The following is a 25,353-nucleotide window of genomic DNA, read 5'->3' as shown; positions in this document are numbered from 1 at the left end:
TTATAGCAGGTTAACAAGTCAATTTTAATAAAACTAATCACAGGCTGCCAGAGTGGGATATAACAGCAAATTATAGTCATATAAATAAGGAAAGGGGGAAATGAAGCATAAAGGAGGGGAGAAACGAGAGAAATTTCAGCGGCAATATTCTCCACTCAACGATTGGATGTTTTATAATGGGGTAGTTCAAACTGACCCATAGTTTTATAAAATTCATTTAAAGTTGAGAGTTCTACTTTTCTTTTTCTAATTCATTGCCATCTTCCTTTGGCTTGTACTCTAGTTCCTCATTCTCCAAAGATGAAATTTTACTGTCCCAATCATCTTTACTGTATCTCTCCATCAAATACGCCTCAGGATGAAGGTCGTCATCGTAAATTTTCCTAGCTTTCTTCCTCCTCATTTTCTTTTGGTGTTGCCGTATCTCAGCCAACTGGGTTTCTAGAACCGAAGTCCCTTCCAGGACCTCCTTCTTTTTCATTTTTTTGTAATCCATTATTTGCTTATTTAATGTTTTATGATCAATTCCAAATAGATTTGTGTGGATGGAGCACTCCCCAAGGGTATCAGCGGCGGTGGATTTTTCCTCACTGCAAGGAATGGAGTAAACAATGAAACATACAGGCTGAAGGTATCTGATCTTTGCATATATTCCTGATTTTTCCTGATTCCCTGCAATTTGTACTACTGTATATACTCAAGTATAAGCCTAGTTTTTCAGCCCACTTTTTGAGCTGAAAAAAGCCGCCTCGGCTTATACTCGAGTCAGTGAAAAATTTGCCCGAAATGGAGGAGAAAAAGGGGCGGGGCCATGCCGCTGGGTGACGCTCGTGAATGGCCCGGTGCCCCTGTGAGTTTCCCCTCCCTCTGTGTCAGTTTGCCGTGCAGCGCGCACCGCACCATCCCCCCTCCTCACGTTCTAATGTAATGCAGGGCTGTCTTACGATTCCCCTTCCTCCCCCTCCTGCCGCTCTGCAACGATGTCCCACCTCCTCCTTGTTATGGCAAGCAGCCACATAGCGATGTCCCACCTCCTCTGGTACAGTGATCCAATGATAGGAATCACTGTGCCGTGTGTCATAGGAGGCGGGACATCATCATCACAGCGGGACATCAGCATCATGAGGTGAGTGAAGTATTTCATTGAATACACCGGTATTGTGTGATAATAATTTGTTATGCAGAGCAAATTTTTACAATGGCTACTGTATATTTAATGGGCACAGGCAGGCTGTATATGTTATTCAATGGGCAATGGCATTATTGGTATCTATTTTTATTTTTGAAATTTATCAGTAGCTGCTGCATTTCCCACCCTAGGCTTATACTCGAGTCAATAACTTTTCCAGTTTTTTGTGGTAAAATTAGGTGCCTCGGCTTATATTCGGATCGGCCTATACTCGAGTATATACGGTACTTAGGCAAGTGTCCCTTACCCTCCCAGAGTTTTTAAGTCATCCCTATAGTTAAAAGAGGGGATGACAATAGAAAAACCATGCTGTGTAATCAGCCTTTCAACTGCACAATTGGAAATTTCTACAGTCCTCCAGTAAAAGGCATTTTAATAGATACAGACTTTAGTGACTACTTGAAGTTACAACGGCACTGGAAAAAGTGACTTATGACCATGTTTCACACTTATAACCCTTGCAGCCTCCCCCAAGGTCATGTGATTTACATTCGGATGCTTGACAACTGTCTCATATTTATGATGGTTGCAGTGTCCAGGGGTCACGTGATCACCTTTTGCAACCTTCTGACAAGCAAAGTCAATGGGGAAGCCAGATTCACTTAACAACCGTGTTAACTAATTTAACCGCTGCAGTGATTCACTTAACAAATGTAGTAAAAGTTGTAAAGTGGGACAAAACTCACTTAACAAATTTCTCACTTAACAACATGAATTTTGTGGCTCAATTGTGTTTGTAAGTTGAGGACTACCTGTATTAAGGATATTTTTCATTAGCTCAGGATTGCACCTGCCTTTACTAATTTACCTGAAATCATCCTGAATTAATTCATTTTCTTCTTCTTCAGGCCCCATGTCAGCAATTGCCAGTAATTTCTCAACCTGTAACAATGTAAAAGGAAAGAAAACACTGAAATTGTCCAGAAATAAGACTTTTCTGTTCACAATCAAAATATAAATAATAAATTTCTAAATCCCATACATTTTGTGTGTTGGCTTCAAGCATAACACAAAGGGAGACTTCCACTTAAGTCGAAAATCTTTTCTTGAGGTCAATAGAATTTTTTCAAGGCTTACAAAGAAATGAAATTATCATTTTATGGAAATAATTAAAGATATTAAGAGTCTTTGAGAAAGTTGTGGGATCGCCAGAAAAAGAAATGGTGGATTGAAGATTATTGTGGCAGAATGAAGAGCCAGTGAATGACTCTTCGATACTTCCTTTCCGGAGAAGGGAAAGGCTTGAGATCACCTACAAATGCTCCAGACAGCTGCTCTTCTCAAGGAGAACACAAAATAGCAGTCTTCAGCATGCTTAGAGCTTTGGGAAATGAGAGCTCAATTGCCATTGGTACTTTAAAAATACTATATTTGCATCTTTGTGATCATTTTGTAGGAAATGACCAGACAGGGCCCAAGGGGTTAAATGCACCATCAATTTAGAATCCCTTCATACTCACAAGATATCTAAGTCCAGCTTTCCTTGAATTCCATTGATCTTTATCTATTATCAATTTGCCTTGATTCTTGTTTAGAGGTAACATGAAATAAACTTGCATTCATTTTGGACCTAATTCCGATTTCTTGCATCTGACACACTTTCAGAAATTGCTGCTTTTCAGCTATTAGAAATATTTGGGGTTGACAAGTTTGATAACAACAGATGAGTTTCCTTCAATCCTTAATTAAAGAATGTTTTAACTACAAGTTGAAGAATTTTAAAAAAGAAGGGATAAACAGAAAAAAGGTGATTAAAACTTGATTTTAGAAAGTTCAAATAAACTAAGAACCCTTTATGGAATTACCATATTTTTCAGAGTATAAGATGCACTGGAGTATCTCTCCGCCCACAGCCTGGAGTTCGATCCTGATGGGGTTCAAGCTTGACTCAGCCTTCCATCCTTCCAAGGTTGGTAAATGAGGATCCAGATTGTTGGGGGCAATATGCAAATAATACTTCTACATTGTACTAGAAAGTGCTACTATATAAGTCTAAATGCTATTGCTATTCACCAACAGGCTCCTTAACAAAGGTCACAGCAACTCTTACTGGGTGACTGTGAAGCAATATATGACTCTCTTGCTGCAGCTGCTCATGCTGCAACTGTTTGTAACTCGGCACCAGATAGTAATCAGAATGAGCCATGTGGTTCTTTAACAATATTGGTTGTCTCTGGTGCAAACAACTTTTTCCTCCTAATTATGTTACTCTATCTTTACAAAGCATAAGATAGCTATGTACTTTACATGCATATTATACATATACTGTAAACATTTAATATAAATGTAAATTGTATACATGTAAATAGTAGGTTTTAGCTATCTTAAGTTTATAGCCTATTGTATAGTAAACTACAATTTTAACTTAGACTTATATACTGCTTTATAGTACTTTTACAGCCCTCTCTAAACGGTTTACATAGCATATTGCCCCCAACAATTTGGGTCCTCATTTTACCCACCTTGGAAGGATGGAAGGCTGAGTCAACCTTGAGCCTGGTGAGATTTGAACTGCCAAATTGCAAGCAGCCAGCAGTCAGCAGAAGTAGCCTGCAATACTGCACTCTAACCACTGCGCCACTGTGGCTCATACAAGAATTTCATTAAAGAAAAGAACTTCAATTAAATTACCCTAGAAACACAGACATATAGGAAATTTCTTTCTTACCTCTCTTATAGCCTCCTCTTCTCTGTCCCTAATAAATGTTATTGAAGGAACATTTACCCGGATACGATACGATATCAGAAGATGTCTGGAAAGAAAAAAATGTTAACGTCTACATAATTATGTATGAAGACAACCTAAAAGCATTATCTGCAAGCTTCTCTTTTTAAGATGGAGGGAATAGAATGTTTTATAGATGGCATTTAGATCCTAAAAAACTGGCCTGTATGTATCCGAATTTACAACCTAAAGGCTGGAGATGTGATTGTCTCGATGCTACATATTACCATATATGGTGGACTTGTAAAAAGGTAAAAGCATTTTGGATAAAAATATGGTGGATTATGCAAAATGTTCTTTAAAAAAGGATAAAGTTTACCCCTCAGTTATTCTTGTTAGGTATAACTACTGATAGTACTGTTATAGACTAACTTGATTTTGTATTTAATAACGGCAGCAAGACTGTTGGTGGCGCAATCCTGGAAGAAGGAAGATTTGCCTACTATTCAAGAATGGACATTAAAAGTAACAAACCTAGCAGAGATGGCTAAAATATCAGCATATCTCAAGAATCACTCAAATGAGAGATATAAACTGGAGTGGAGAAGATGGATTGACTATATTCAAAATAAATATGGGACTAAGAAATTCCAGATAGTTTATGACTGAAGAAACAAGGAATGATATAATCTGTTTAGAGTTAGCCTAGCAAAGAGGAGTTAAAGCTCAAATGAAAGATACTAACTTTCTTTAAGTTTATTTTAGAACATCTTTGTTAAAGATTTATACCCTGTATTTGTTCTGGGAAGTCGGGGGGGGGGGGAGGGAAGGTTGGGAGGGGGGAGGGCAGGGGGGGGAGGTAAACATTTGCAAAAGTTTTTTTTTTCCTAAAAATTTTCAATTAAAAAAAAAAGATGGAGGGAATAGATTTATGTTATAAATACACGTAATCCTCGACTTACGCCCACAATTGTGCCTAAAGTTTCTCTCACTAAGCTAGGCAGTAGGCAAATGAGTTCCCCCCCTTTTATTACCTTTTTTTTGCCAGAGTTGTTAAGCAAATCGCTTCAGTTGTTAAGTGAATCATGCGGTCATTAAGCGAATCTGGCTTTCCCCATTTACATTGCTTGTCAGAAGCCTGCTGGGGAGGTTACAAATGGTGATCACATGACACACACACACACACACACACACGGGACAGTGCAGCTGTCCTAAATAACGAGAATTGCCAAGCGTACAAATTTTGATCACATGACCAATTATGGGGATGCTGAAATGGTGATAAGTATGAAAACCAATCATAAGTCACTTTTTTCAGTGCCATTGTAATTTCCAACAGTCATTAAGTGAATAGTTGTAAAGTGAGAACGACCTGTGGGCCATTATTCTGTTAATTCTGGGTGTCAAAATGTGAAGGAGGCCTATTGTACTTTTTTATAAGTATCCCCCCATTCTACAGACCAAAACCAGCCAATTCTTTAAAGCAGTGTTTCTCAAGTTTGTCAACTTGAAGATGTCTGGACTTCAACTCCCAGAATTCCCCAGCCAGCATTCGCTGGCTGGGGAATTCTGGGAGTTGACGTCCAGCCATCTTCAAGTTGACAAACTTGAGAAACACTGCTTTAAAGGATGTTTGCTTGACCAAAGATACACCATACCTAATATATAATATAGTACCTAATATATGATGCTTTTCTCTGTAAGGCTTCCTGAATATAGTCATCCTTTTCTGCGTTGCCGGAACTCTTCCAATATATGCGACATATTGCAAAATCTGACGTGAGGGAAGCCTAAGAAATTTAAAATACTAACTTTAAATGCCCATTTCACATTTGAAAGGAGCGCGACAAACAATTCTATTACCAAACTGCATGCGAGTGAAAGAGATTGCTATTAAAAACAGTGCTACCATATCAATCATTGGGAATGGAAAGATTTTACTTCACAGACATTCAAGAAGGAATTATTAGGTAAAGGTAAAAGTTCTCCTTGCACATATGTGCTGGTCATTCCCAACTCTAGGGGGCAGTGCTCATCTCAGTTTCAAAGCCGAAGAGCGAAAACTGTCCAAAAGACATCTTGGTGGTCATGTGGCTGGCTAAACGCCAAAGGCACACAGAACTTCCCACCGAAGTGGCCCCTATTTTTCTACTTGCATTTTTATATGCTTTTGAACTGCTAGATTGGCAGAAGCTCGGACAAGTAATGGGAGCTCACTCCGTTACGCGGTGCTAGGGATTCAAACCGCCAAACTGCCGATCTTTCTGATTTACAAGCTCAGCGTCTTAGCCACTGAGCCACCGCGTCCCTTATAAGGAACTATTACCAAGAATATAAACTGAAGGATAATCGTTCTGCAAGGAAACGGAAGAAGGTATCAGTTATATATCAATTCAGTTTTACCAAGAAGTACAAGTTCCATTTTAAAGTAGGGAGGTTCCAATATTGCAGATACAATTGAGTTTAATCTTAATTCTGATGAATATCAATGGAAATTACACTATTAAATCAGAGAAAGTCAATGTACACTGAATATAACACATGAACAGGAAAGCAAAATGCCCCATTACTGGAAGCATCAAATATCAGGTATTAAAAACTAACAAAAACAATGAAGACAGCAGCGTTGCCGGAAGTTCTCTGCAAAAGAGCAAAAAATCTTTCCTCTTCCCTGTTGGAAAAGGATGGTTGGGAAGTGATTCTTCCAAAGAAACAAAATCCTGGAGAAAAAATTAGGGTTAAACACCAATGTAAAGTACAGGTAGACCTCGACTTACGACCACAATTTGAGGCCAAAATTCCTGTGGCTAAACAAGACATTTGTTAAGTGAATTTTGCCTCATTTTACGAATTTTTTTTGCCAAAGTGGTTAAGTGAATCATTGCCATTGTTAAATTGCTAATATGTTAAGTGAATTTGGCTTCCCCATTGACTTTACTTCTCAGAAGGTCACCAAAGAAGATCAAATGAACTCAGGATACCGCAACCGTCATAAATATGAACCAGTTGCCAAGCATCTGAATTTTGCTCATGAGGATGCTGCAACAGTCATATGTGTGTGAAAAAGTCATTAGACTCTTTTTTCAGTGCTGTTGTGACTTTAAAATGGTCAGTAAATGAACTGCTATAAGTTGAGGACTACCTGTAATAGCCTCTCTCAAAGGCATACCATTTTTGTAATAAGGATTTTTTGAAGCCTTTATCTACGATCATTACTAATATATTAAAGGAATAGTCTGTTTTAAGCCCTCCTACTAATAGATCACGAGTAATGGTACATCTATGTCTACAGAGCTTCTCTTCCATAACTTCCAGCTGAATAGGACTGCAAATTAAATGTAAAAGCATACGCAGGTCTGGTATAAAATGGTATTATCAACTTATAACAAAGATGGGGAACAACAGACCTTTCCTGAATTGTAGACTTCAACTCCCAGAATTCCTGAACCAGCCATGCTGGCTCAAGAATTCTGGGAGTTGAAGTCCAGAAGTGATAAAGGGACCATCGTTCCCTACCTCTGATTAATAATACAACAGTACAACTGTTCTTGATACCTTCGCAATCCAATGCAATAAATAAAGGCAATAAACCATAAGCAATACATGTAGAACAGTTCTCAATGCAATCCAATGCAATAAAGTAAATCTCAGCAGCATCTGCACAGTTTCCTGGATGCAAACTCAAGATCAGATGTTTCTGCTTCAACACATAATTAAAGGATTTTGCAGACCAATATGATTTGTACTTGCCTTAAACACATCCACATTGAGATCATAAAGTTCTTGGCCAGCTAGAGGGGTGCTCAGTAGGTCCCGTACAGCTTGAAAAAACAGAACGTTCAAAGTTTTCTTGCGAATGCTATCTTGTTTCCTGATCTTTGGAGGTTGTAGTTTTAAAACATCTGTCAAGCTGGATGGTTTGTACAGCTTTAAAAAACAAGTGATTGCAGAAAACAGTTTTGGCATTAGATAAAACTTTTTAGACAGTAGTGCATTTCTTTAAGGATCCAGTACAACTGCCATGGTTTCTCTGGTTTTCATTACCCTTATTTTCCCGTACTTTTAATACCAATCTGCCCCATAATAATTAAGCGGTAACAGCAATTCCTAACTGGAAACAAAGTGCTGAATTTCAATTACACCTCATAGGTATACAGTTGAATTTAGATTTCAAGGAATATCTATAATAATAAATCACATTTCATTATATTTTAACTTTTAAAAAGAACTGCCTCCTCCAGAGGTAAGGGAAGAAGAAAGAGGTAAGGAGAGGTGGGTGGAAGGGAGAGAAAGAGAAGGAGAGAGGGCAGGAAGGGGAAGAGAGAGGGTAGGAGTAGGGGAGAGGTAAGGGAAGAAAGAAGGGGAAGGAGAGGAGGAAGGAAGTAGAGAAGGAAGGGAGGGAGAAAAGAAAGGGAAAATAAGGTGGTGTTACAATAGATATGGTAAACAAAGCAACTCAAATTGTATATTATAACCTTTTAAATGGAATAACAAAAGTATAAGAATGGCAAAGAAAAAGAATAACTATGTGAATGTATACCTATAATTGTATGTAAGAGAATAAATGACAGTAAGAATATAAAGCACAATATAAGTAAACAATATTTTGTTATAAATAGCTAAGTATAAATAAATATAGAATTGTACATAAAAATGGATAATGAATAAGGAGACCATGAATGCAAGATATAAATGCATAGAAGGGAAAACACTAACTGTAAAGAAACCGATACGGAACTGCTGTATGATATATGATGGAACTTCTTGTTCCTATGTTGTTTTAAGTCATGTGTTTGTTTTTGTTGATGTGTTGATGTGTTTAAAATATATATATTTTTAAAAACTGCCTCCTCCATGGAGAGGCCAATCATAACTCAATATTAAACAATAGTTCCAACTATATTTATCTTATGTCTCTTTATATACAGTATCATATATGTGTATTGGTTTATGGAGGTGGCATAATTCTTCTATGTAACCTGATTACGAGCAAGACTTTTCAGCACAGTTATTTCAAATACCTATATTCTTAAATTTTGATATTTTATATAGATATCCTTTTAAAGAAGAGCTGCATAGCTGGAAATATAGTACAATAGCAAAAACCTAAAAGTAAATCAAACATAAATAATCACAAATAATTGGGTACCTACTAAATGTCTGATAAATCTAAAAAGAAAAAAGTCAAATCTAAAAAATAGTCAAAAATAGTCAAACAGACCACCATCTAGTCAGAGCTGAAGAAGCTTCTTGGATGAGAAGCAAAACGTCTTCAAAGAAAAAAACAGAAAGTTTAGTTGCCTCTTGAAAAAAGCACCTTTGAGACAACCATGACCTGAATGACTGAGAATCTCCATAAACATTTATAATTACACTATACATATTTTGAGCCCTTTTTACAATATCTGTAATAGCTGTAAATAACAATCTAATGCTACTATTTAGGTGTTAATGTGGCTTTATTCTATTCCTATACCACTCCCCGATGAAAACGGTGAATGACAAAACACTATAGCGTAACAATTTTTTTTAACAATACAATACAACTTCCATGAAAACACAAGTAACTGCCACTGATTTATGCAATTATGGCAACAAAAGTTGCACTTTAGGGTTTACCTGAACCCCAAGAAAGCCACATGATCTAGTACAATGATCATAATAGAGGAATTAAACAAAATTTATGAAATGTGCTAATTAAGACACTGCCTTAAGATTAAGGGATTTTTTGACTTCCGAGGGAGGAGTCTGCCGTTGCCGGTGGCTCAAAGGAGCTGCCCTCAGAGTTCTGGTCTGTATATCTAAAAAATCTATAGATATCTCTCCTTTCAGGCAAGAAAGGGTCAGGGAGGAACTCAGTCGTTAGAATCTCTTTGTAGTTCACAGCCTTTTGTTTTTCGCTGTGAACGGAGAAGAGGTTCAACAAAAGCTGAGTTTTTTTTTTACTCCAGCCAGATCTTCTCAGCTGTTTTTTTTTCAGCTCAAGGCAGGTCGTCCCCCCCCCCCTCAGGACAAATCTAAGCTATTTAAAATCGATCCGAGCAGCGACCATTCCTGAGAACCTTTTTGTTTATTATTATTCAAAATACCAGCTTCAATTTTACAAAAAACTCCTTTGTTTAACTGCTTTTCAAAATGGCGATTTTATAGCTTTCGCAGTTGATATATGATATATTTAATCAGCCCTGTTTTCCTGAAGACCTCTCTTTATTAATTGCCAAAGTTTACTGAAAGTATTTTATTTTAAATCAAGGTGCGCAGAGACTTTGTTTGTTTGCTTTTTTTCTTTTATAATGGCTCCTAAGTCAAAGCAATCTAAACGTTTTTTTAACAATACATCCCAAGTAATTGCTATAAAGCCACAGTCTTTGCCTTCTACGCCCCCTACTGGAGATTTGTTAACGAAGGAATTTCTTTTTGAAACCCTTAGAGAATTTAGAGAGGAAATGAAGCAACTTATTTCGGAATTATGTGATAAACTTGATGCCAAGATTGCTCAAACAAAGGAGGATACCATCGGGGTTATAACTGTGATGACAGATTATATTGCAGGAATGGAGGATAAACTGGAACTTTTGGAAGAAGCCAATTCTAATCTGACATCTAAAATTGAAATGTTGCAACTGGAAGTTGAAAAGGCAGAGAGACAACTTGTTATGACAAACTATAAAAAGACTGCGTTTGCAATAAGAGTTAGGGGATTGCGTGAAAACGAACAGGAGAATTTGAAGCAGACCTTTTTTGAGGCTTTCAGTCATTTGGTGGGAAGTCCGGGACTCAACTTTGATTGGCAGATCCAAAAAATTTACCGCCATAATTCGTGGACAGCAAAACAGAGACAGCTTCCGAGAGATATAATTATATATTTTGCCACAAAAGAATCCAGAAACGCGATACTACAAGAGTTTTACAATAACAGGCTGCGAATTGATGGACAGGATTTGATCGTTTTTAAAGAAATACCACCCCAAATGTTAAGAGCCAGGAGAGACTATGTTTTCCTAACTAAAGAACTTATAAATAATCAGATACAGTACAGATGGGAGGTGCCATTTGGTATTACAGTTACACTTGATGATCAAAAACATCGCCTCAATTCAGTTTGTGAAGCTCGAGACTTTTACTACAAGATCCTAAAGGCGGGACTTCCTGAATTACCCGGACTTGGAGAAAGACAAGGAGAAGTAGAAGAGAAACAACCAAACACACAACTACAAGGCGGGAGGTATCGTTTTTCCCCTCCGGAAGGGCAGAAGAGCAGAGAACAAGGATTTAGTTATGCTTCTAAAACATTTGCTTAATTTTAACCTGAATAATACTTTGTGACTCTGTCTTGTATAAAATGGTATAGTGGTATACCGATGAAGAGACATTAAGGCTGAAAGAAATGATGCTGATTTCCTCGGAAAATATACTGTATGGGACTTAAAAAAGACTTGATGGATAATTTTGAATTTTTATATAAATTGTTTATGTTTTATTCTCTAGGGTGAGGAGGGCGGAGATTGTGATGCTTTTGGATTGTGGTTTAGGTTGAATGGAGTTGGGAAGGGTGGCGCAGACAGGAGGGTAGTGAAGGTTTAATTAGAGCTTATTTTGAGCTAGAAAGTATGTTGATTTTTATAGAAATCCTTATTTGAATATAATGTTTGGAAGGAGATACTCAGGGAGTTCGAAGGAAGGCGGAGCAAATATGAGAGGAGTACGGATGATAATAAAATATATATATGGACACGGGTAGAGGCAGGATGAGAGGAGTTGGAATGGAAACCGAGAGAAATATTTGAGGTGTTTAAATTGCTTTATAGAGAAGAAGGTAAAAGGGACAAATTAAAGGTTTGGAAATGGACACATATTTAGATAAAGAGATAAGGCCCCTAGCTAGAGTAGAATTTTATTTGATTAACTCACTTGGTTTCAACATAGTTTGAAATCCTGCAAGTAATAAATTAATTGAGATTAGGAATGATGCACACTGCTTAAGTTTTAATAATGATGGGAAGCTGAGCTTAAGGTAGAGAGTTTATTGATTTTTCTCTTTTTTTCCTTTTTTTTGGTTTTTTTTTTTATTACTCCTTTCTTTTTTCCTTTATTTTTTATCTTTTAATTTCTAATCTATTTGGTTTTAATATACTCCAGACTGTGCTTGATAAAGAGTTATGTCGGGAATGGGACCTGGGAAGTCGGATGGGGGCTAGGGAGGGGGGTTCACGGGGGGGGGGGGGGAGGGTGGAAATATAGAATCAATTTCCAAAACAATGAATGCACTTGTATACTGTTGCTTTTTTTTCTTTTTTTTTTCTCTTTTCCTTTTCTTTTCCTTTTTTTTCCTTTTCTTATAATTTTAGTGTAAATTACAAAATGAATAGATTAATGAATAGTAGAAATACACCGAAGTGAGGAGTAGAGGGAAAGAAGAGGGAGGAGTCAAGAGGGAGTGAGAGGGGAATGTAAGGAGGGTGAGATGGAGGGAAGGGGAGAAAGGAATGTCTGAGGGGGAGGGGAAGTAGAAGAGGGGAATGCTGGAGGGGAGAAATGAAAGTTGGAGGGGGAGAAGAAAGGGTGTATGGAGGATAGAAGTGTTATGAGTTGTGTTTATTGCTTTCTTAATTGCACAGTATTTAAGTGATTGTATAAAAAGGAAAATGAAAATGAAATAAAAGAGTTTTCAAGAAAAGATTAAGGGATTTTTTTTCTTACCACTTCAGATCCAAGTGTAGGACTAGAATACCAAAACTTCTTCCTTTAAAGATTAGAGAAAAAATAGTGTTTATGTTTTAATAACTGTAAAAAATATATATTTTTGGGTGCTATTTTGCAAAATCTACCTGAAAAATAATTTTAACAAGGGCACTAAATAATTTTAAAAGCGGTTACAATTCACTCATTTGTTATACATCGTTCATGAACAAAGATGACATGCTTCACCATTAAATCATAATTTACTAATATCCCTTAACAGAGTTTTTCAACTTGGACAACTTTCAGATATGTGCACTTGAAGATAGCTTGCACGCATGCTATCTGGGAAATTCTGGGAGTTCAAGTCCATACATCTTAAACTTGCCAAGTTGAGAAACTTCAATGAAAACACAAGTAACTGCCACTGATTCGTAATGTCTTACAAATCATTAAAGGTTCATATCACACACAAATAAAAGTCAAAAAAAGCAAAAGAAGATGGAAGTTCAGAGTTCCAATCCAAAATTCAGAGCTCCAAAATTTAGGAGTTTAGAGTCAGACTTAGTATTTTACAACAGTCTATGTCACAGCCCCTTCATGGATTACTGCCTTGTCATGGCGAAGAGGCTTGCGTAGCTCAATGAAGCTATGAGCTATGCCGTGTAAGGCCACCCAAGATGGACAAGTCATAGCAGAGAGCTCTGGCAAAACGTGGTCCACTGGAGAAGGAAATGAATTGAATTGAATTGAACTGAATTTATTATATTTCTATGCCGCCCTTTTCCCAGAAGGGACTCAGGGCGGCTCACAACCCAAGTCAGGGGGGGGGGGGGATAGGGGATACAAATAGGGGAAAAAAGACATAGACAAACAATACCACAATTTTAAAAACAACTCAACAGACACACCATTCGAGCGGGGACAGGAACTCATCAGCCCCAGGCCTGTCGGAACAGCCAGGTTTTAAGGGCTTTGCGGAAAGCCTGGAGGGTGGTGAGGGTCCGAATCTCCACGGGGAGCTTGTTCCAGAGGGCCGGAGCAGCCACAGAGAAGGCCCTCCTCCGGGTGGTCGCCAGTCGGCATTGGCCAGTGGATGGAATTCGGAGGAGGCCTAATCTGTGGGATCTAATCGGTCTATTGGAGGTAATTGGCAGCAGGCGGTCTCTCAAGTACCCAGGTCCAATACATGAAGGGCTTTAAATGGCAACCCACTCCAGTATCTTTGCCGTGATAACCCCATGGACAGTACCAAAAGGCAAAAGGAGGCCTGGAGGAATGTTGTCCATGGAGTCGCGATGGGTCAGACAAGACTTCACAACTAACAACGATGTCACAGTAGAACTAACTTAAATACAGACTTATTCATAACAGCTAAACAGGCAATAAAGCATTTATTTATTATTGTCAGATGATCGAGTAGTACTTAAAGCATTGGGCAATATGAACTTTACACAAGCAGGTATTTGTCCTAATCAGCGCAATTTACTTACTTGAAATGAGTCAAGTGAATCACTGAGGCTGCCTTCCAAAACCACACAAAGGATGGCGCTGTAAGACTGACTCTTAAGTATCTTTAACCTGGAATCAATTTTGTGTAACTACCGTAAGTACAGTTAGTCCTCAACTTACACAACAGTTCACTTAGTGACTGTTCAAGGTTACGTCACTGAAAAAAGAGAGTTATGACCATTTTTCACACTTATGACTGTTGCAGCATCCCCATGGTCATGTGATTTACATTTGGATGCTTGACAACTGACTCGCATTTATGACAGTTGTAGCGTTCCAGTGTCCTGTGACCCCCTTTTGTGACCCTCTGACAAGCAAAGTCAACGGGGAATCCAGATTCATTTAACAACGATGTTACTAATTTAACAACTGCAGTGATTTTCCTTAACAAATGTGGCAAGAAAAGTCGTAAGATGGGGCAAAACTCACTGAACAAATTTCTCACTTGGCCATATAAATGTTGGGCTCAATTTTGGTCATAAGTCGAGGACCACCTGTACAGCTTGCTTCTGGGTATATTATAAGGCAGGGGTCCCCAAACTTGGCAACTTTAAGACTTGTGGACGTCCACAAGTCTTAAAGTGGCCAAGTTTGAAGACCTCTGTTGTAAGGCATAGATTTGCAAGTGCAACGGTTATGTTATTATTTCAGAGAATGACGGGGGAATCGGGACATTCACGAGAAATAGCAATAGCAGTTAGACTTATATACCGCTTCATAGGGCTTTCAGCCCTCTCTAAGCGGTTTACAGAGTCAGCATATTGCCCCCAACAACAATCCGGGTCCTCATTTTACCCACCTCGGAAGGATGGAAGGCTGAGTCAACCCTGAGCCAGTGAGATTTGAACCGCCGAACTGCAGAACTGCAGTCAGCTGAAGTAGCCTGCAGTGCTGCATTTAACCACTGCGCCAATGGGATCAAACTTCTGTTAACTTCCCCAAAAAATCAGCAAGGCTGTAATTCAGAAAGAAGAATTGCGATCAGGCTCGTAAGGGATCTCAGTTTAGGACAGTGTTTCTCAACCTTGGCAACTTGAAGATGTCCGGACTTCAACTTCCAGAATTCCCCAGCCAGCGAATGCTGGCTGGGGAATTCTGGGAGTTGAAGTCCGGACATCTTCAAGTTGCCAAGGTTGAGAAACACTGGTTTAGGAGAACGACCCTGCCTATCACGCCGCATAGGAGGATTAAGCGAGGCAAACATCTCCTACCCACGAAGCCATTAACGCTCCGAAGTTCAGCACCCATTCCGGTTCGGGTGCAAAAAAAGAGAGGATCCACTCACTTTTTTTTAACGAGGAACTTTTTGATCAACTCGCTAGGGGATCGGCAGAGTCGTCTGGAACAATGCAGAGCCCGAGAACAGCCGGGGCAGGTTATCCCGGACGGGGCTCCCAAAGCAGGAAGCCACCAAGGCAAACTCGCCTGTTTCCCCGCCGAGGTGAGAGCCAAAGTGGTAGCCGCAGTCAAGCCGTTCCGAACGTTCCACATTGTAAGCCAGAGTTCTAGAACGCCTGGGAGGGCGGGGCCAAGCCGCGAGCCGCGAGCCGCGCTTCCTGCGGATGCGCCCTCACGACACCGCCTGTAGCAGAGCTCTTTCTACAGCGCCCCCCAGCGCCTAGGAAGGACTTCTTGGAGGCAGAGCTTCGACAGTCACCACGTTTATGTTCTGTAGAGCAGTGTTTCTCAACCTTGGCGACTTTAAGTCCTGTGGACTTCAACTCCCAGAATCCCCCAGCCAGCGAGAGCTGGCTGGGGGATTCTGGGAGTTGAAGTCCACAGGACTTAAAGTCGCCAAGGTTGAGAAACACTGCTGTAGAGATTTTCCGTCATCCAGGTTCTGGTTGTCCCCAAAGGGGCTTTTTTTCAAGAAGCAACTGGACTTTCTGGTTTTTTCTTTTGAAGACGTTTCGCTTCTTATCCAATAAGCTTCTTCAGCTCTGACAGGCTAGTGGGGAATGGAAGGATTGATATTCCTTGCAGACAGCTGGTAAAATTGAAAAACTACGGGAACCAGAAGCCCCACTCAGGTGACCCTGAGGACACAGATAAACCTCCAAGTGCTTCAACCACCCTCTAAAACAGTGTTTCTCAACCTTAGCAACTGGAAGATGTCTGGACTTCAACTCCCAGAATCCCCCAGCCAGCATTCGCTGGCTGGGGGATTCTGGGAGTTGAAGTCCAGACATCTTCAAGTTGCCAAGGTTGAGAAACACTGCTCTAAAAGGATGCAACTGACCAGCTGTCTGCAAAGAATATAAATCCTTCCATTCCCTACCGTCCTGTCAGAGCTGAAGAAGCTTCTTGGGTGAGAAGCGAATTGTCTTCAAAAGAAAAAAAAGAAAGAAAGTCCAATTGCCTCCTGAAAAAGCACCACTGGATGACCAATTTGGTAGATTTACTGTCCGCTTTTACTCAAGGAGTTAAGGCAGCTCGGCTTCCTTCGTTTTAGATTACGTGCAGTCAGCCAAACTGGATTTGGCATTTATATCCAATTATTGAGACCTTCCCAAGGATATGAAACAGGCAGATATGGATATTTGATAGCATTTGAGGGATCATTGAAAAGTGTCAGCTGTTCTGAATAAAGCTGCCTTTTGCAATTGACTCATGGTAAATTTGTCAATGCTGATGGTGTTCAAGAGGTGCTCCAGTTGTTTTGGGATCGTACTCAAGGCACCTATTACTGTGGTCCTTTGCTCAGTCAGCCAGATGTTCAGACTGGATTTGGCATTTTAGTCCACCCATTGAGTCCCTCCCAAGGATCTGGGATAGACATTATCATTATTATTATTTCTCCACAAAAAACAACAACCTTGTGAAGTAGGATGGGCTGAGAGTGACTGAGCCAAAGTCATTCAGGGAGATTCCATGGCTCAAATGTGGGTCTCTCCAGACCTAGTCTGATATTACACTATGCTGATGTATATATTTGTTCTTTTTCTGATTATATTATGGGACGTGTTTTCCTGTCACCCAAAATGAAAAAGGGCAGTTTCAGTAATCTATAACTCCAGTCACATCTGAAAGTTACTGCTCTGCTATAAAGTTGCACATTTCACTTCAATAGTATTTTAAAGGATCGAAAGTCCAGGAGTTCTTCAGTAGCATCAGAGAGTATTTGCAATAGTAGACACTACAAAAATTGAACATGTAGAATTGCTTAAACTATATGACCCCAAATCTCACATGTATTATGCACTCCTAATCACATCAATTATCTTTCTTTTAGAATATATATTTATACATATATATTAGCCTTATTTCAAAATTTGACATATTTACAGTATTTGGGAATACGTTCTGTTAATTTTAATGCTTAAATTTAATCTTCATTAAGTCAGCTGCTATTTCAGCATAACAGCCCATCCCACAGATGATATTTGGAGAAATATCTCAAATACCTTTAGCAGTAATCCTTATTTGACAACAAACCCTTTAAATATTGAATACCACTGGGACACTCATCCGATGTATCCAGTGAAAAGGGATGACACAGATACTTTTATTTTTCAGGTTTGTTTTGCTCTCCATTTAACAAAGCTCTATAGAACAAACGGAACAATATAAATGAACAAAACATACTCAAAAGCGTGCTCCCCACCTCCCCCAAAAACTAAATGGAGATTTGTTGTCAAAATCAAATCCGTTACTTTGGTATAAACTAGGGACTTCCAAATCTGGTGACTTTATGCCTTGTGGACTTCAACTCCCAGAATTCCCCAGTCAGCATGGCTGGCTGAGGAATTCTGGGAGTTGAAGACCATAAGTCTTAAAGTTGCCAAGTTTGGAGACCTCTGGTATAAACATTTAAAGACAAATGTAAAAATACTTTATCTCATCAAAGCATATGTTAATCATGGACTTCATTAGTGACTGGGAGCCCATTTACAGCTGCTAGAATACTTTCAACCATCCTTTCCATCATATGGCGGCGGGCTTGGGAAGTTGCAGATCCATTGTGGGGTGTTATGATGACATTCTTTAACTCCAATAAAGCATGACCTCTGAAGGAAAGGAAAGAGAAAAGTTGTCTGTTGTTGTTGTTTTTTTAAACTTGATGTGCCATGCTTAAGTAAAATGGAACTGGGCATTTATAGACAGTACTTTGGTCTTTCAAAGTTTTTAGAAAATAGAATCAGATTATTAATATTTTGCAGTTCTTAATTCAAGCATCTCCTTACTTCTGCCTCTGGTGGCACACAAGCACAGTAATGGAGAATACACAGACCCTGTCCATTTTTTCTTCGAAGGGCTTATTATCCCATAAGCCACTTCGTAAGAGAATATTGGCAGGCAACATAGCATGCAGCCAATCCATCTTGCAGAAGTGTGCTCTGCACTGCAAGCATTGGGAGTTCTGAAGAGGAGAGTTGAGGACTGTAGCATTTATCAGTGGACTCAGCTTAGACGTTCCCACAATATAACTGATTGTGAAGAACTGGGACACAGATTTGGACAGGGATAAATATAATCCTTTCATGGCTAGTTGACTGGATCTGTTGACCCTTTTTTAGTGTCCTCACAACATGTTAACCCAGATGTAGGTACAATACTGTGTATACTATATGTACAATCAATCTTAACTACTGAGAAGACCAAGCTTAGCCAACTAAATGGGTGTATCTTGAATAAAGTTGAGCCACGGGGAGCCGGTCATTCTTAGCCCAGTCTTCTCATAGAATGATGGCTGTGGGAAAAATAGGAAGGAAGCTACACTGTCTTGAACTTCTGAATGCAAGGCAGACATAATTATATAAAAATAAATAATTGATCATTTAATTTTTATTTCAGTTCCCTGTGATTTCCTGTGGCCAGCAAGACCAATCAGTCCTTCAAAGTCCTTAGATTGTTTTGAGTTGCTCCACAGAAGGGGAAGCTAGTGTCCTAAGCATTTGTAAGACTTTCCTCTGGGGGCATATATCTCATTTGTCTTGGAACATTTAAAACTAACTTCTCAGTGTAAATAGGGAAATGACGCATTCACATAATGAAATTAAAACCTATAAATATCTATAAATCTAATGTTTAAATACTTATAAATCTAAATGTAATTCTTTGTATGCATATTTGCTATTTTCCCTACAATATAAATTGGTTTGGATTAATTAATATTTACATCAAGCAGGAGGTTGAACGTGATTACCTATATGTATATGTGTTTCCTTTCAATGCTATGATTCTTTGAGTTTGAATTCAAAGCTTAGTGAACAGCTACTGCTGAATTGACTCCATAATTGTTGTCTATTTATCTTGGCTAAAAAAATTATGCTATGTTGCTGCTGCAGATTAATTTCACATTTGGAGAACTTAAATAAACTTACTGTATCATATCATATTCACTGAGACAATCTATCCATGTTGTCTCTAGGAGTCAACAACTCACATCTATCAATAAAGGTGTATACTATTTAGTCAAATATAACCCTATTGATTAATAGAAAACATTTGTTTTCTTCGGCATCAATGGTCAACTTTCTTATCTTAAATAATCCTCAGTCTAGATGAATCACAGATGAGTCAGAGCATATTTTGGGATAGAATACCTAAAATACCTAAACCTAAAATGAAAGAATAAGCAGAGCCCAAAGGTTTGCACTGACATATTAATTCTTAAATGCATAAATTTTTACCTTGGCAGTGGCTCTGGATACGTTACATCCAAAGCTGCAGCCTTAATTGTTTTTGTTTGGAGGGCCTTCAGAAGTGCATCTTGATCAACCACTTGACCTGAATTTAAAGCAAACAAGAGAACAAGGGTTTTACTAGTACTATCAAGAGATACTGCTTACCAAGCTAAAAGGGGAGAGTCATTTCTCTGAGAGCAGTAAATCATTGTTAGATGCGACATACCACTTTCACACTAAAAGATTGGCATTTCTGGTGACAGCCATGTTGGAAACAAAGAAAAAATGCCTTATATTTTAATGAGGAGCATTTTGAATGAATGGGGTCTAAGTTAATGCAATCTTATCACAAAACGAATTTGGGGTTACAAGAATTGATCAATACGTAACAATAACTCAGTCTGAAATTGTTGGGAAAAAGAAAAGTTATTGATTTGAGGGTTAGTGGAGAAACCTTTTTATGCCTTCCTGCAACTCTGTGAAGTAACCATAATCAAAATATTTAATTCTGTTTTGTTTAACACACTATAACACACAAATATTGCAAATGTGAAAAGGAGAATCAAAATGATTAGCAACTCCACATTATAGTGAAGAAGCTGAATAACGTGCTGCTCCTCTCAGCTTCTTACTGTCAAAACATTAATTTTCTTGGCAGGAGAGGAATGGTTTAGGAATATTTGACATTTCAGAAAATTTGGAATGGAAAGAAGATGAGAGCATGCATAAGGAACAGGAATACAAGAGTGCTTATTTTTAAAAAATGATAAAGGAAATGCTTTACTGTTTCCTATCTGCTTCATGTGTACATTTAGGTTTTTAATTAATATTTGTAGTTCTCAGGTTGACTATTATTTCAAGGAGGTGTTTTAGATATTGACTGACATTTACAAATTAAAATGAACATTTCAGTATCTCTGCTGATTTGTTAACTGAAAATATTCACCATGTCCTATGTATGGTTTACTTCTGGAGATCAGAAGCCCAAGAGCAGTAAGTAGCAAGAAAAATAATCCTAATATAAAATGGATACAGGTAGTCCTCAACTTACAACAGTCCGTTTAGTGACCATTTGAAGTTACAACAGCACTGAAAAAGTTACTTAGGACCATTTTTCACACTTATGACCGTTTCAGCTTCCACATGGTCATGTGATTCACATTTGGATGCTTGACAACTGGTTCATATTTAGGACGGTTGCAATCTCCCAGGGTCACATGATCACCTTTTGTGACCTTCTGACAAGCAAGGTCAATGGGGAAGCCAGATTCACTTAATAACCATGTTACTCATTTAATAACTTCGGTGATTCACTTAACATATGTGGCAAGAAAAATGTAAAATGGGTCAAAATTCACTTAACAAATTTCTCACTCAGCAGCGTACATACATTCTGGGCTCAATTGTTGGGCTACCTACCATGAATACCTATAATGGTAGTCTACACCTAAGTATTTCAGGAGAACATTCCTTAGAACACTAAGGAGATTTGCATTTAGGGAAATGTTAGCCAGGAATTCTAAAAATGGGATGGGGCATGAACTGGGAAGAACAAGTTTAATCCAGTATGAGTATTCGAAAATATTACAATATCTCAAGCTCTTTAATTGAGAGATGGGGCAGTTGAGTTATATAATTCTGTCTTAAATTTTCATGACAGAATTTTATTTGTAATTCCTTACTTTCCCTCATGTCATAAATGATTTTTATTTCATCACATTCAAGGAAAGTGTGGCTATAATGAGTTTGAAATCATTATACTACCTCTACAGATGTTGATAAGAGTGGCCGTGGGCTTCATGAGTCCTAGTTCCTTTCTCCCGATCAACTTGCATGTCTGAGGGGTCAGATTCACAGCCAGCATCACAAAGTCAGCTTGTGGAAGTAAATCTTCCATTTTCTGGCAATAAACCGCACCAACAGCCTGTTCATCTGCCTCATTTCTGCAGGACATAATCATTTAGTTCTAATTATTAATGCTAGCAATATTTCCACTGATGTTTCATACATCCACAGAACTAGTGACAAGGGCAATCTGAACATATGTACATCCACAAGGCCTCTAACCTGTTATAAAGATGCCTTATTCTAGCCATTCTTGAAGAATACCGCTTCATGATACAACCTTCTTCCCATTCTCATACCAGCGCCAATACTACTTAGGTCAGTGATGGCTAACCTTTTTATCGTTGCGTGCCAAAAGCATGCACCCTTAATGTAATGTGTGCTCCCCCACCCCTGCATATGTGCATGTGACTCCCCAACTCCCCCTGTGCATGCATGTGCAACCCTCCCCGCACCACGTTTTGGGCCTAGAAGACTTCCCTGTAGTTTTCTGGGAGCAAAAGTGGACCGCAGAAGGGGCACTGTAGCCCCCACATCCACGCATAGATGCGCCCCCACACATGCACGGCAGAGATCCAAAAACCAGCTGGCCAATGGGAGGCGCATGCGCAGTAGAGCTAAGCTGGGGCAACGGCTTGTGTGCGATAGGTTCGCCATCAAGGACTTAGTTTCATACTGTATTAATCTGATTCAGTGTTGAAAAAGCTTTTTTCCTATCTTCTCCCAACACAAATCTTGATATATGTACAATATATATTGTTTTACTGGCAAGTACAGTGAAAATGAAGCAGGTCTGTCTAGCTTAGGAGTCTCCAAACTTGGCAAATTGAAGACTTGTGGACTTCAGCTCCCAGAATTCCTCAGCCAGCCATGCGAAACGGGTCTTTATGTTGCCTAGTTTGAAGATTCCCTGGTCTAGCTCCTATTTGTCTCTTTGGCTGACCCGCAACATTCATTTATGGGTTTAAAATGTACATTTGTGAAAGATTAGGGAAAAAGTACTGTTTTATACAGGTATCCCTGCAATGAGAGTTATTCATGGTAAGCATAAGAGAAATATAAAAATAGATAGGTTTAAATTTTTTTTAGTGTATCTATGATCTAATCTGAGAGCTGGTTACCTTTGGTTTCGGTTATGATAAAGAATTTTCATCTCAAAAGCTTTAGCTCTTTGAGCCACCTTGTAACCAATCCGGCCCATTCCAATGATTCCTAGAGTTGCACCAGTTATTTCTTGTCCCAGCCAGTCAATATTAAAATGTTTAGTGTCAGGGGAAACTGCAATCTGATAACCTATATGTTTAAAAACAAACCAAAAAGAAGTGGATTACAGTAGTACAAAATCAGCCAATACTCAATTGTTGTGGCCCGGCAAGAGCCGTTGGAGCTGCCACCAGACTCCGACAGCGAGGGGCCTTATGAGTCAGCCCTGGAGGATGTGGAGGACCCTGGACAGGGTTCTGATTCCGAGCAGGGCACAGAGAGACTGGTTGGCCACCAGGTGGCGCCTGAGCCTTGAATCAGTGGAGAGGAAACAAGAGTGAGTGATCCAGAAACCACCTGTGAGTTGTTCTGGGATGCACGCCGTCGAAAGGCTACTCGGCCTCAAGAACAACTACGTAATTACAGGAGGTAATTACGCTCAGCTGATGCTCATTAAGCTCCTCTCCCAATTATAAAAGAGACTGCTTGTGCCACGCCCTTCTTGCAGAAGTCAACATTAGGGACTAACGAGAAACAAACTTGGCAGGCTTGATTGCTGCCAGAGTTTGTTTGCAAGGTTTGTAGGACTTGCTGCCAAAGTGCTTATCTCTTTGTTGATTTGGCTTTCAGCCACTGAGAATCTGGACATTAAAAACATTCTCATTTACGTTTGTCTCGGCTTTCGTTCCTGGACGGAGGAGGGGGGGTCAGAACACTCAATAGCGCAAGTCTCACTCTTTTGTGGCAAAGTATGTCGAGATTCCCCGGTCTAGCTCCTCTTTGTCTCTTTGGCCGATGCAGGCATGCCTTCCCCCGTAACATTCATTTGTGGATTTAAAAATGTACATTTGTGAAAGATTAGGAAAAAAGTACTGTTTTATACAGGTATCCCTGCATTAGTAAGTGGTTCTACAGAACACACTCTATGTTTTTATATTCCAGAATTGCATTATGGCATTAAAATCAATCTATGGCGTCACTAGAGTCAAATTTAACTCTGCTGGGTTTGGAAGCTATGATGGCAGATGTCTGGGCAAATCTGTACATTGGACTGGAAGCAGGGGGGAAAAAACGAGATGTGGGCAGTACTCAAAACCACGATCGCTCTGGTCTGCGGAAAAACCTCTCTCTACATAATGTGTTCAAAAGATTGTGGGCCGCTGATCTGATAGTTCATAAATCCAGCAGTTTGTTATATCTTGAAAGACCACAATATAATCTTTAAGCAGAGGCAAACCTTGCTAGTTCTTGGATGGGAATCATGAGAACATTTCAGAGATGTAGACTAAACTGGAAAATTTTAACTTTTCTGGGTTAAAGACAATGGCAAAATACTTGGTTACATTGCACCTACAAGGGAGTCTTTTTAAAACAATATGAATCCATCCAATTACGTCGGAACATAAAAGATTTAAAAAGTCTCTTTCCCCACCCCGCAAATAAAGGAGAATATTTGTTGCTCAGAGTTGAAATGAGAGATCCTGGACATTCTCTGAGTTTGTTTTCTTGCAGACATTTTATTACCCAAACAGTGCATCGGTGCACTGATGATGTTACCTACTTGGGGTAATGGAACGTCTGCAAGAAATCAACCATGCTCAGAGAGCACCAAGGACCCCTCAATCTCTCCCTTCCCCCATCGTACTGTCATTGGGTTAACAAAACTTAAATTTTACCTTCCACAACTCTTCTAGCGGAAGCCAGCATCAAAGCCATTCCTATATCAGCTATTGAATTGGACACTTCAAAGGGGGTATTGGTTACTCTTATACCAAAGCGAAAGATCAGTTCTAAATCAAGGTGGTCTATGCCTACACCCGAGACTGCAATCACTTTTAAATTACGAAGCTCTTCCAGAAGATCCCTGGTAGCTCCAGGTTTACTGGCCCACATAAATATTGCTTGGATTTTTTCATTAAGCACGTGTTTGTTTTTCAGATATTCCTGCATGGTGACAAGTTTCAGATGTTTCTCCAGAAACTCTATGTGGTCTTCATAAACTCCATCTGGACCGCCAATGACATTTATTAATGTATATGGTAGCTCCTGTTTTTCCACAATCTACTTAAACAAAACCAATAGATATTACTTTTATAACACATACTTCTATAACAACAGTATACAATTATTAATCTACTGAACTTAGAAAAGCGTATTGGTAATAGCATTTTAACCTTTTAACAGTTTTCGAGAGTTATCACTATTAAAACTAATGTTCTTTTTTTTACTGATGTGAAAACCGAGACATTTACTTGTTTTCATTCATTGAAATCAACACATTGTACAAAAATACACATCCATAAGATGCCAGGTTAAGAAAAAAATTGCTGCTATACTGCTGCAGATATAGCACTTAAAATTGCCCCCTTTGCCCCCCTCAAAGCTCCCCAATTCTCTCTCCATTTCACTGGATTCAAAGCACAAGTTTGCCAGAGATGATCGATGGCAGTTTTTGTTCCTCATGTCCCTCTTTCTCCATCTTGACAAAAATAAATTACCTCGGTAAAAGTATCAGCCATTGCACAAAATAATGCAGCTTAGCTTGCTTCTGGATTGTTACTTGTTTCAAAGTACAGTGTGGGAAGATAATCTTTAAATCTCTCCCAGCCAGAGTTCCAAAGAAGCCAAGAGTG

The 25,353-nt window shown here is 39.0% G+C and overlaps 2 protein-coding genes across 2 annotated transcripts; both read right to left on the bottom strand.

The window, feature by feature from the left end:
* Window positions 1-15,581, bottom strand: RBFA (ribosome binding factor A). The gene is made up of 7 exons (XM_087707356.1): window positions 15,331-15,581; window positions 12,555-12,597; window positions 7,605-7,781; window positions 5,532-5,644; window positions 3,858-3,942; window positions 1,998-2,071; window positions 1-590 (listed from the first exon to the last, which is right to left on the bottom strand). The coding sequence occupies exons 1-7, from the start codon at window positions 15,534-15,536 to the stop codon at window positions 233-235; spliced, it is 1,056 nt and encodes a 351-aa protein (XP_087563482.1). The 5' UTR covers window positions 15,537-15,581; the 3' UTR covers window positions 1-232.
* LOC106547193 (uncharacterized) lies at window positions 7,731-25,353 on the bottom strand. Its single transcript, XM_087707357.1, has 8 exons — window positions 25,219-25,353; window positions 24,397-24,781; window positions 22,639-22,810; window positions 21,437-21,615; window positions 19,679-19,775; window positions 17,878-18,052; window positions 12,555-12,597; window positions 7,731-7,781 (listed from the first exon to the last, which is right to left on the bottom strand). The coding sequence occupies exons 1-6, from the start codon at window positions 25,237-25,239 to the stop codon at window positions 17,899-17,901; spliced, it is 1,008 nt and encodes a 335-aa protein (XP_087563483.1). The 5' UTR covers window positions 25,240-25,353; the 3' UTR covers window positions 7,731-7,781; window positions 12,555-12,597; window positions 17,878-17,898.

This window comes from Thamnophis sirtalis, unplaced genomic scaffold, assembly GCF_051295495.1.
Source record: "Thamnophis sirtalis isolate CommonGarterSnake01/CBP01778 unplaced genomic scaffold, rThaSir2_p1.2 scaffold_2, whole genome shotgun sequence".
Lineage (NCBI taxonomy): Eukaryota > Metazoa > Chordata > Lepidosauria > Squamata > Natricidae > Thamnophis > Thamnophis sirtalis.
Note: the sequence above shows the minus strand (reverse complement) of the source record. Positions and strands in the feature narration are given on the sequence as shown.